Here is a 12,858-nt window from a genome sequence, read left to right on the forward strand (position 1 = left end):
ACCAGAACCGCGCTTTGGACCAGCACACCGCATATGTCCCCTCGAAGTGGAGAGTCCTGTGAATGTGGGGGTATATGATATGTGATGGTCCAAACTTTATTTTGGGGTTCAGAGCTTTCCAACTCACTCTCTCTAGTGTTTCTGAATGACTACACGAATACGAATAAGTAACGAATAAGGAATGAATAAGGAAGTGCGAATAAGGAACCAACTTCAGCCTCCTCAGTGATAAGGCAAATTACTGACAAGTCAGCTGATTTGTTCTAAAGGAAACACAACCACACTGTTTTGTGTACTGCCCTTTAATTCTTCTTCAGAACACCATCCGAGAACAGTGATGGTGGCCATCACTTTTTAAAGAGCCCCTCCCGAGAGCCAGAATGACCTCTTGCATGTGATGTCCGAGCAGCGTTGCCGCTCGGACATCACACGCGAGAATAAGGAATGAATAAGGAAGTGCGAATAAGGAACCAACTTCAGCCTCCTCAGTGATAAGGCAAATTACTGACAAGTCAGCTGATTTGTTCTAAAGGAAACACAACCACACTGTTTTGTGTACTGCCCTTTAATTCTTCTTCAGAACACCATCCGAGAACAGTGATGGTGGCCATCACTTTTTAAAGAGCCCCTCCCGAGAGCCAGAATGACCTCTTGCATGTGATGTCCGAGCAGCGTTGCCGCTCGGACATCACACGCGAGAGGTGGAATTTGCCCCTACGAGTCCAAGGCCACCACCCCGGGGCTCAGGGAGGCAGGAGAACATTTCAGGCAAGGGAACGTTTCGCCCTGCCCCTCCCCCCACGGGTGTCGCAGCTGCCGCCGAGAACAGCGACGGCGCCCATAACTTTTTTAAGAGCTCCTCTGGAGAGCTGGGGGAGCCAGAATGACCTCTCACGTGTGATGTCTGAGCGGCATCACACGCGAGAGGTGGAATTTGCCCCTACGAGTCCAAGGCCACCACCCCGGGGCTCAGGGAGGCAGGAGAACAATTCGCCTCAACACTCTCCCCTACGCGGGCGTCGCAGCTGCCGCTGAGAACAGCGATGGCGGCCATAACTTTTTTAAGGAGCCCCGAAGAAGAGCTGGGGGAGCCAGAATGACCTCTTGCGCGAGAGGTGGGATTTGCCCCTACGAGTCCAAGGCCACCACCCCGGGGCTCAGGGAGGCGGGGGAACATTTCCCCCCCACACACCGTGTCCCAACTGATGGCTGGTGGGAGCAGGGGACGGGGCTTATGTGCCCGTCCCCTGGGCTTCTGACTGGCAGAGCGGTGCTCCGGTGGGCTCCGGCAGGAACCGAGGCCTGCTTATTAGAATGATACCGGATACCTTCATCTTTCTCCCGCCCCAAAGATAGGACTAGCTAAAGCTGTTTTCAGTCCTTTCCCCCTCTATTTCTGTGTACATGTGAAAAACAGAAATGCAGATTTCCAATGTGTAAAAAATAGGAAATTTGAAATTTCACATGCAGGTTTACAAAGCTTCTAAACTAATGGAACTGAGCCATTTCTGAATCAAAATTATTTATTTACTGCATTTATAGTCTGCCTTCCTCACTGAGACTCAAAGCAGATTACCCACTGTAAATTGGTAACAGTCCATTTGAAGAGACATCCAGCAATCACAGTGTAGGTTGATGCAATCAGTATGAAGAGACATCAAAGAAGCAACTGAGTGAACGCAGCAGGTTTTGTGCTTTAACTCCCGATTTAAAAGGATTTGCTTAGGGGGGAAAATCCCCACGATTTCTGATTAGTCAATCATCTATACACACACACACACACAAATAACAACTTGGTAAGACTAAAGTTCTACAGATTATTTTTAAAAATGCACGAAATTAAACATTTTTTATTCTAGGAGTCCAGGGCAGTGTACATGAAGGCTTATCCTCACAACAACCCTGAGGAGGTGGTGGACAGAAAAGCATCTGCCTGACCACTTTGAACTTGAGCCGTCCTACGGCATTCTAACCACTAAGCCACGCGGATATGTGGGTACAGTCCATATTCATACATATTACACTGGAGTTATCAGCATAACAGACAATGCGAGCCATAGAAATGCAAGGCTAGACCGGCATGAGTCATGACCCCGTCCGTCTGTAAAACTGAGGCCAATAATAGCTTCCAGTTTAATACCAGAAATTCAGTCTGCGTGTCCTCATAGAAACAGGGGAAATAATAAATCTGAACTTGCCGCAATAATTTAAAAACACTATTGGAATTTCTGTTGCTCTGCATTGGATGTAAGAGCCGAAAACCAATGCAGTGCGACTCCTTTCTTTTGTAACGTTGTTTGATCTCTATGATCCGCCTGCAACTGTCGTGAAACGTGAGCTGCGCGCTTTACGACACGCTCCTGTCTTTGGCGTTGAGGGAAGTGGGCTGCGTTGCGCGTGCGTCAGGCAGAGCGTGAGCGGCGCCGGTTGTAGAGGTCATCAGAGGTGGCCGGCGCGGGTCTCTTTGGAAGTCCACGTGGGGGGGAGGAGAAGAGTGTTGTTTTCGGTGAGTGTAGTTGTAGGGTTTGGGGGGTTTTGTGGTTGGGGTGTGCTTTTTTGGCGTGAGGCCGGCGGCGTGGACAGGAGAATGTTTAGTGCCTGGTGGTCGCTTAGAAGGAACACCCAGTCGGGTTTATGGGACTTTCGCCAAGATACGTGGGTGTAGGATTGCAGTCGTAGGATATTTCCTTTGGAGTTGAGTGGGATTTATCTCTGAGTTAAAAATACATCACAATTCTGTGTGTTCTTACTTCGAAGTAAGTAGGGCTGCGTGGGTCTTACTCTCAACTAAGTGTGTGCATGATTGCTGCCTTTTCTATTTGCAGCGCTTGGGTGAAGATACCTCTCTCTAGGAAAAACGTCCTCTGATCAAATGTTAGAGGCACAAGGTTTGGCTCGTGGTTGAATCTGACAGGGTCATTTTGAGAAGTGAGCTGAGACAAAATACTGGGACTTCCTAATAATAACCTTCTCGCGTATTTAGGACTCTTTTCATACTAGGGTTGCCAGGTCTGGGTTGGATAATACCTGGATACTTTGGGGGTGGATCAGTAGGGTACAGTGTCATAGAGTTCACCCTTCAAAGCAGCCAGTTTCTCCAGGGGAGTTGATCTCTGTCAGCTAGGGATCAGTTGTAAAAGTGGAAGATCTCCAGGCCCCACCTGGAGACTGCCAACCCTATTTCACACATGATCTCTAAAAGCACTTTCTGTGCACAATTGAAGCTTGTTTGTGATCTGTGTGCAAACTGCATGCCAGATGAAGATAGATTCAGGTGGGCAGCCATGTTGGTTTAAAACAATAGAACAAAGTTTGAGTCCACTGGCACCTTTGAAATGAACAAAGTTTAATTCTAGGTATAAGCTTTTTGTGTGCATGCACAGTATCTGAAGAAGTATGCATGCACATGAAAGCTTATACCCAGAATTGAACTTTGTTCGTCTTAAAAGTCCCACTGGACTCAAACTTTGTTCTACTACCTGCCAGGGTTAGAGTAATACCCTAAGGGTAAGAAGTGCTGTGAATGAGGTAGCGGGCAGGAGGAAGTAATGCCTGATGTTTCAGGCATTATGGATTTTGTTGTGATCTCACATGAAAAGCAGTGATATTAAACATTTTAAAATACTTTTTGTGCTAAGGTTTTATCTCTGTATTGATAAGTAGTCGCTTTCTCCTTGAATTCATCTCCTTTTGCTACTGTGAATTAAACAGCATTATGTTGTATAACTGAATAGAAAAGCAGGAATAATTTTTTTTTGCCATGCTTCTTAGCCTCATGGTAGTCTTTGTAAGTAGACTGTATTATTTATTTGCCCAATTACTATGCTTGTTTTCCAGGAAATCTGCCTGAGGTGGTTTAGAAAAAATAATAAAACCTAAGAATGTAAAAGGTTAGGTTATTAAACCTCAGCATTCAAAACTAGTAAGAGCATAAAACCTAGATCAGCTTAGAAAGGATCTTAAAACACTTCTTAGGCTAAAAATCTACTATATTATGCTGTTGGTAGTGGAGGGACAGGCAAGCCTCGAGGGGAAAGAGTGAGTACCACAACTGAAAGAAGCCCTCTGTCTGTTCACCACCTGTCTTTGTGGTTTGCAGGCAAGTCCTTGGTCCCAAATAAACACTGTGCTAGATCCATTTCCTGCCTTCTGGCGTAGTACATGAAGAAATGGATCTAGCATAGTGTTTACATGGGACCAAGGAATTTTGCCTGCAAACTGCAAGTTAAGGTATTAAACCTTAGCCTTTACACATCTGCCTCTCTCCAGGTATTCAGAATGTATATTGGGAGATAAATTATCCTATTTTAACCATAGATTTGGGTGGGTAGCCATGTTGGTCTGAAGCATTAGAACAAAGTTTGAGTCCAGTTTAATTTTTAAGACCAGCAAAGTAAAAAAAAAAAGCCCCCCCCCCCCCCATAACAGTAGCAACAAATCTTGGGACAGACATAGTTTTCCAGTATGGTGCCAGCCACTTTGTTTAAAAAAAAATATTATGCCTACGGTACATGTAGCAGATTACTACAAAATACAAGAAAAATGCTTAACAAAGAAACAACAATAATTCATAACAAGAAAGAAAAAAGCAGCTGTGATTTTCCCAATCATGATTTACAAATCATCATCAAACATTTTGAGTAATTAATTAATCAAAAACTTGGTAGGTTAGGTCCAGTGACTCATCCATTGAGTCTTTTTTGTGATGTAAAATTTCCAGAAATTTTAAAGGAAAAAAATGGAAATTGGGGAGAAAATTGAAATATAGTTAATACATACCATCCTATCAAACCTAAACTAACTTTAGTACTTTAACAACATAAAATGTATGATTTATAATGTAGCTTATAAAATTAAAATATTCAACATATTTATGGAACTTAGAAATTATAAATGCCTTAGTTTTGTATAAGCAAAACTGCAAATAATACCCAGTACTAGGGTTGCCAGGTCTCTTACCTGTTTGCAGCAGTGGGAAAAGTTCCCGGTCCAGGACTTTTTATGCGTGTGCACTGCAGTGATGTCACCCAGAAGTGATGTCATCATGCTAGACACGTCACCAGGTGACGTTGTAGCATTCAGCCTGAAAACTCTATGTTATCATATGATAACATGTTATCATAGAGTTTTCAGGCTGAATGCTAGAGCATCCCCCCCGCGATGTGCCCGGTGCGATGACATCACCTCCAGGTGATGTCATAATGCCGGGCATATTGACCCCATGCAGGCACTTTGGGGACAGGGTTCTCCCCCTGGCCGGATCCAGGCAAACAGGTCGGGGGGCCCTAGAGCGGGCAAACACCCCCCCCCCAGTACTTGAAGATGCAAGCTGCTGGACCTTATGCTGTCTTAGCACATGTACCTTAATTTTTGTTATCTGGTTAGAGAGCTAAGTTCTCAATGAAACTTTTTTCCCCTCTGAGGCGTTGGTGCAGTTTCTGTCCCACCTTTTTCTTATCTTTTTTCTCCTCCGCCAAGGTAGGGCAATAAGCTACTTTTTACTAGTCTGTAGGTAACAGTGTTACAGTGGTTTGAGGGAAAGGTGAGAAGGTCAGCCATGTGATGTCAGAAGGACAACAGAAGGCATGCAACTGTTGGGAAGCAATGAGAGCCCTGCATGCTCCCTTTATGAAGATTCAGTATCTTAGGTACAGAAATGTATCTTGGATTTAAGAGCTGTCTATGTCTACAGTATTCTCATCTTATCCTTAAAAGTTTTTCACTCATTTTAAAAGAAAAAAAGTATTTAATTGGTGTTTTCCCAGTACTTTCCAGTTTTCCCATCAGAATAATAAAAAAGGGGCCTTAGGAAAAAAGGGGGGGGAGTCCCCCCTCTCATTTTTCCCTGGGCCTTCACATCTCTAGCCTTTCTTCAACAAAGCAATACTTCAGAAAATATCATTCAGTGTTGGAGGAAGCCTTTTTCCCTTGAAGGAAAACTTACCAGAAGAGTGCCATAGGATCTAATCCAGTGTTATGTGCCTGATTTGTTTCTGAATGTAAGATGTTGAACTGTTTCTGTGGTTTAAATAAGCCCCAGGATGTTACTCCGCCATCTGATCTTATGAAGAGCCTTCAAGGTTATTGCACTTTAGAGATGTAACATTTCCAGAAATTTTGAAACTGTGTTAAAACTGGAAATTTTGGCGAAAATATGAAATAGATTTTTTTAAAGAAAAAGGTTTCAGGGCGAATTTAAAGCTGTCCTTTCCTATCACATCTAAACCTGGTTTTCTGTGTTTATAAATGTATTAATTGACAGCATGATGGAATTTTAAAGGATAAATGCTGTACTTTTTGACAAGCAAAATTTTTAATTTGCCCAGTATTAAAGGCAGCGAGAACTGCAGTGCAGACTGCTACTCTTTAAGCTGTTTTAACCCATTTTACTACTTTTGGTATGGGGGGACCTTTCTTAGGAGATTATTTCTTCAGAGCTCCCAAAATTTCCCAGTTTTTGCCTGAGGGGAGGACCCTTTAGACTTCTTAACACTATACGTTTTGTGTGAATAAAACCATGTATTAAAAACCATTTCAACTCATCAGATGCAATTTTTTCAGTGCTGCCTAGAACTTCTCAGTTTTTCAATTAAAAAAAATGGGTTATCACCAGGCTTTCACATCTCTACTCTAATACCTTTTTCAGTCTTTGGTGTATTGACTGTCACTAGTATATGGTGTGAAGCAAGTTCCAGACAGTTGTTGAGAAGGCCAGAAGGTCTGTTACTTCCAATTAACACTTTCTGTATTCAACAGAAGAGAAGAGATGTCATTTAGAGGAAGAGGCGGTGGTAATCGGGGTGGAGGCTTCAATCGAGGAGGTGGCTTCAACAGAGGGGGACGTGGTGGTGGAAGAGGTGGATTTGGCCGAGGAGGAGGTGGCCGAGGAGGCTTCAACAGATATGATCAAGGACCCCCAGAAAGCGTTGTCAGTAAGTTATATTAATTCTGGATGGATTTTTTTTTTTTTTAAAAAACTTACATTCTGACTGAGTGCATAGTATCAATAAATTTCTCTATTTATTTGCAGTCCTGGGAGAGTTTATGCACCCGTGTGAAGATGACATTGTTTGTAAATGTACAACTCAGGAAAACAAAGTACCTTATTTCAATGCACCAGTCTACTTAGAAAATAAAGAGCAGATTGGGAAAGTGGATGAAATATTTGGGCAGCTCAGAGACTTTGTATCCTTTAATAGCATACTTTGGAATGTTTACAGAAGAACTTACTTTACATTGTTCCTATCTCTGTTCTGCATTTGTTTTTCAAGAAGGAAAACCCAGAGTGGTTTTCACTACAGTAACATCTAAAAGGGAGCTGAGCTCTGTAGACGTTAAAGGGGCCTTGCAGTTTCTTTCTCTCCTACAGGATAAGCTGGCTAGTGGTCAGTATTTATTTATGGTAGTTCAGTTACCCTTTGCTTTACACAGTTGTACTTGATTTTAAAGTCGGGCACTGATTTTTTTAATGTTTTGAATTTCTGAGCTTTATTTTTTTCTGTCTTCTTACTTGTGAAAGAGCTGCATTGATTGTCCTAACTTGGACAATGAGAACACTTTAGATGGGTTGGGGGGTATCTTGAGCCCATCCTAATGTTATTTATGAGATTCATTTGGTTGAATTCTGGCTCTTGTCCATGGGAATCCATATTCAGGGACCAATACCCAATGCTTGTCCTTTGGAAGTTGAGCTGGTATCTGGACAGTTGACGAATAGGAAAGATGATTGTAGATTCCAAAGGCCATCCTTTGGTGGCACAGTGTTCGGGAAAAGAAAAGGTTAAATGAGTAAGTAGAGGTTCAGGCAACAGCATTTAATTCTGATGATCACATTTGTTTGTAAACTCAATACTCCATAGTACTATTCTAAACCATTTCTAAGCTAATTCAGTCAAGTACAAGCATGTGGCTGTTTGTTACTATTATCAATGGCAGATGGAGCTACTTATCAGCAGAGGTGTGAGGTTGGATCCTCCTGGCTCTTGTACTGGGGCACGAGGGAGAACAAAGAATCTTTTCTGATCCCTTGCTCACTGCAGCCACATGCTGTGTGGCTTTTGACCACATCTCCCAGTATAGCTAGCCCTTTCAGAAGCCCAAAGGGACCACTCCTCTCTCTCACATCAGCAGAAAAGACTGCTGATCACGTATGGCAGACAGTTTCTATGTAGCTCATCCTCAGTGCAGCAAAAGTCAAGGTTGATCAGGAGCAAATAAACAGACTTCTAATGACAGCATCTTTCATAAGGTAGCTCCTTTTGAATACTTGTTTTGTATGTTCAAGTGTTCAAGTGATGTCCTGCTTGATTGGCTAAAGCTCAGTTTTCTGATAGAACTTCCAGGCCATTTAGTGGAGGAACTTCTTAATCTTATTGTCACTGGGGATTTTGGCTTAAACCCTTTGTACACTTTCTGGGGACCTTCATGGTCAGCTTGAAAGGACAGCTTATCATGGTCTCTTGACTGTGATCTAGCTCTTCCTCTATGAGCTGAGGGGGATTTGGTTTGAATGACTTCGCAGAGAAAATCGATTGGCTCCAGTTGGATTTGGAAAGTCTCTTAAGGATTAGGCGAGAAGTATTTCCAACCTAGTGGAATATCATTACCAAATAAAAATTGGAGTTTAAGTGGGTTCTGCAGCTTAGTGCTTTCTCAGATAGGGTTTCTCAAGTGCAACTGTGTTTTGTTACACTAAATGCTTCTAAAGGGCAGCTGTTCCCGTGGTGGCGATTGTTGCGATTATGTTTTATGATACGACTACACCTTTTCTGTATTAATCTTTAAGAACTGAGACCTACTGGCTGAGGATACTAATCCTGCCTGAAATGTAAACTGAAAAAATATTATGGAATAAACGTTCCTCTACAGAAACTCTGAGGTTTTCTAATATAAATATTAAAAAACAGTCACATAACTTACACATTGCATAAACAAAGCTACTGTTCTGTTTATCAAGGGTGTTATAAATGCTTGTGATATAATCCTTAAATTTCTAACAGTATTTTTCAGTCAAGTTGTCAGAAAATATGAAAGCATCTTCCTTCAAAAAGCTACAAAAGGTGAGTGCATCTCTTCCTATGAGAAGTTTAGCAAGCAAACTAATATGCATGCACTAAATACATGCATATGGCATTAAATCAGTGCACTGTGTACAGTACAGTTGAAATCAGTCTCAGACTATATGTTACAAGAATTTATGACTGAATCTTCCAGTGTGCCATTTGCAATAGGGTTGGTTGGGATCATGGCTGTGAGGCAGGGCAGAGGGTGTTAGGTTTTCCCCCAACACACACACATGGTTTCCTTAACAGAAATATTCCCCGTTCCCCTGGCTAGTATTAGTATGGTAGAGGGAAAAGACAGGTACAGTGTGGATTCTTGTTTTTGTTGTTGTTGTTTTAATTTCCCCATCCAGGGTAAATAGCAACTGGAAAGGGAAGTATGGGGATGACTTCTCCTGAAGACACAGCATGGGGGGGGGGAAGTTACCTTTTCTCTTGGCCCCTCTCTCTCTCACACATATATACACACTATCCATGTTGCTTTTACATTTTAAGTCACATGTTAGCAAACCTTGTGAAGGATCTCCAACCTAAATCAAGTTAGTCACCTTAGTTTGTTCCACTGGAGCTTAGATATGACTGTCTTTTTAGTTGGATCAAGGTAACTGTAGCATTGTGAAGGGCACCTTCATTCCAGACATGGATATGAAATATGGAATATGCTGGTTTAAGTTGTTTTATGTATGGCAATGTAAAAAGGGGGGAGAGTTGACAAAGCTTGAACTCCGGCTCTTTTGCTTACAGTTCTTTATCGATCCAGCAAAATTGCTCCCACTGCAAAGGTTTTTGCCAAGGCCTCCTGGTGAGAAAGGACCTCCAAGAGGAAGAGGAAGAGGAGGGCGTGGAGGAGGGAGAGGTGGCTTCAGAGGTGGAGGTGGCAGAGGTGGAGGTAGGATGCATTCTTTATTGCAGTGTGTTCAGAGGCATATTGTGAATTAAGGGAGATTGTTTCTGGGAAGGTGGAATGGCCAGTTCTGAAAGCAAGAAGGTTTTGGAGACTGCAAATATTTCTCTCTTTAGTTCTGTATAGCTTTTTTACCTGTTTGCTGCCCATAAAATCTAAACTGTCTACCTATTTGTGTGTCTGCAGGTGGTTTCCGAGGCGGCAGAGGTGGCGGTGGTGACTTCAGAGGTGGCAGAGGTGGCGGTGGTGGGTTCAGAGGCGGACGAGGTGGAGGTGGTGGCCGTGGATTTAGAGGTAAGGGTATTTGTATAGATACACGTTCAAGTTAGTGATGCTGAATCCAAGATGAAATTGGCTAATGTCACCCTTTAAAAAAATTTTGAGCAGTGTCACATCCACAGCAGGCATACTAAGCAGTGTTCTGGCTTTTGATACTGTAGAGAATGGTTTTCAGACTGTGTTCCAAGTGTCAAAAGATAGTCTTCTTTAAAACACTGCTTGTCAGCTAGCTCTGATCTCCTGCAGTCTGCAGCCACAGGTGAGTGCTGTGTACTCCGTCATGTGCCATGTTCCTCGCAAGCAGCAGTAAGCATCAGAGCCTGGTTGGTGACCTGGGCATGAATGTGTATCGAAGAACATTCTCCAAAGTGCTCAGGCTTTTTATTTGGCAGATACATCAGTACTCCTCAGCAGTCAAGTCTGTGGAAAAGGTTCCTTGATAGTAGATGGTTTGATGAGTAGTATAGTAGAGTGCCCAGCTCAAATTATTTTACTGTTTCAACATCTCTAGTGGAAATAGTAGAGAGACTGAAGGTACTGCTGCTGCAGCCGTCTTTTTATCATAAGAGCTACTGCATTCTTTCCAAGAAGTGGTTGTAAAGGATGTAATTTGTTCTTTTGTCTTTCAAATTAGGTAGAGGACGTTAAATGACAATCTGGAAAACTCTACACATCTGGCCTCATCTACAGGATGCCTTGAGATGATTTCTTGTAAATCTGAATGCTGTAAGACACGGGTTTTGCAGCATGCCAGTTGACTAAAGGAATAAAGTGCTGTCTTACCTCTGGCTCATGGATGACTATTAAGAGAGGACAGTTTTTGAAGTACTGTAAAGATCTTACAATTCTGACCTTGAAATATATTTGGACTTCTTATTTTTATCAGATGTGAAATGGAATGTTATTTTTTAAAAATGAAAAATGTTTTTATTGAAAACTTCAGAAGAGGGAAACGACATGAAATAGCTTGCAGGTTTGAAATACCATGGACCAATGCTTTGTATTTCCCTCCCCCTTTCCCCAAAACTCAGTGTCTCTTTTTTTTTGGTCAGTCTTAAAGTATTTGTCAAGACAACTTGAATGCTATTTCACAATTATATTTATAACATTCCTAAATGTCATTTTTGAAGTTTCTTTTATACTAGGGTTGAACTCAAATTACATTTCTTGGGAAGTTATGTATGTTTTTCCCATGTCTAATTTTCTAGGCTCATATGGTGATGACTCATATACAATCAATGTGCAGTTAAGTGGTGTTTTAATCCTGCACCAATGCTGTAAGAGAGTGTGGGCTAAGAAATCATGCTGTGCTTATGGGTTCCCAGTAAGCATTACAGGCAGTGCAAAATTTTTACTTGTGCTCAAGCTCTTGCATAAGTGGAAACACAAGAAAAAGACCACATAGTTGCTTGCGCTGAGTCCAACATATTTTATCTCCATTTGTATTTCCACTTTTGCAAGTGCAATCAGTTTCTGGGCACTGTAATATATAGGAAGGAAAACACTAGTATCTAGTGCAAGTGGAACTGTATAGGTTTGTGTTTCTGCTTATGCATCGCTGGATCCAAGTCTGCATTTGATAGGAGGTTGACCTTGAGTTGACTTCGTCTATGCAGTATTTTTGCTGGTTCACAATACAAATTGCAGATAGCATATACTATTGGCGAGTTCACAGATGCAAGCCATACACGTGTGTGCAATAGATATACTTTTTCACATGGCAATCTTGAGACAGCCCACAGTGTTTCTCATTATTATGGCTGTTTAAAACAGGTCATCTGTGACCACAGAAATTGCTGTGACCTGTCTCGGGCTTCAGTCCTAGGCACACTACTTGGAAGTAAGAGTGATTGAACTTTGTGGGACTCACTTTTGAGTAAATCTACTCGAGGTGAGATGGCTGGTGTGCTAACATTTCTCTACATGGTCATTCCTCTTCACTACCTGGCTGTATAATATAAAAGAGACTTGCATAAGTGAGGCATCCTAAACGCTAGTGAAAATAATATGCCATGTTTTTCTGTATTTGGTTGTGTCTGTGCAAACTCTGGTGGGCTGAGAATTGCCCAAGGATGGAGGAGGGGGATTTGGGTTTGTGCAAAACTTTCTGCGGACCCTGTCGTTACCTTTTTGGCACTGCACCCCCCCCCCCCCCCATTTACAATCTTAAGAGGTTTCTAATTATCCTAGAGCTTGCTCAGTACTTCTTTTGCTCAGTACTTTTCCTTGAACAGGTGCTTTAAAGATATTTCCAGTTGGGATTTCAGATTATGATGTGGATTTGCAGAGCTTTCTGTATGAATAACGTTGACAAAGTGACATTTGAAATGAAGCTGCATTTAAAACTGAAGGTCTGTGATCAGCACTGGGCCACTCTGTTGATGGCTTAATTTCCCCCCCACTTACCTGATTTGTAGTGCAAATCCCCCTGCCTGGGAGTGGGGCGTGGGATGGACAAGTAGTGTATAGAGTATACATGTTTGTTGTTCCCCTGCAGGAGAAATAGCGTCTGTAGCATTAAGGGAGTGTGGGGGGAAAGGGGTTGTTTTTGCCCTTTACTCTTAGATTTTGACCTGTGTCTTATTTTTAAAAGGGCTGAGGGGATTGACTCTC

General features: G+C 42.3%; 1 protein-coding gene across 2 annotated transcripts; it reads left to right on the forward strand.

Moving 5' to 3' along the window:
• Positions 1-2,446: 2,446 nt before the first annotated feature.
• GAR1 (GAR1 homolog, ribonucleoprotein) lies at positions 2,447-11,716 on the forward strand. 2 transcript variants are annotated; one of them, XM_015426401.1, is made up of 7 exons: positions 2,447-2,506; positions 6,757-6,932; positions 7,031-7,185; positions 9,000-9,059; positions 9,807-9,951; positions 10,153-10,260; positions 10,880-11,716. In XM_015426401.1, exons 2-7 carry the CDS (start codon positions 6,767-6,769, stop codon positions 10,891-10,893), a joined length of 648 nt encoding a protein of 215 aa, XP_015281887.1. In that variant the 5' UTR covers positions 2,447-2,506; positions 6,757-6,766; the 3' UTR covers positions 10,894-11,716. The 2 variants fall into 2 exon arrangements, with proteins under 2 accessions (XP_015281887.1, XP_015281895.1); XM_015426409.1 differs by lacking the exon at positions 2,447-2,506 and adding an exon at positions 2,702-2,756.
• The last annotated feature ends 1,142 nt before the right edge of the window (positions 11,717-12,858 follow it).

This window comes from Gekko japonicus, unplaced genomic scaffold (genome assembly GCF_001447785.1).
Source record: "Gekko japonicus isolate JY-2015 unplaced genomic scaffold, Gekko_japonicus_V1.1 scaffold173, whole genome shotgun sequence".
NCBI lineage: Eukaryota > Metazoa > Chordata > Lepidosauria > Squamata > Gekkonidae > Gekko > Gekko japonicus.

Bases quoted from the DNA above. Each gene is read 5' to 3' on its own strand.
- GAR1 (XM_015426401.1), top strand. From the start codon at position 6,767: ATGTCATTTAGAGGAAGAGGCGGTGGTAATCGGGGTGGAGGCTTCAAT. The intron at 7,186-8,999 runs GTATCCTTTAAT...AATTTCTAACAG, and splicing joins TTGGGCAGCTCAGAGACTTT to TATTTTTCAGTCAAGTTGTC. The intron at 9,952-10,152 runs GTAGGATGCATT...GTGTGTCTGCAG, and splicing joins TGGAGGTGGCAGAGGTGGAG to GTGGTTTCCGAGGCGGCAGA.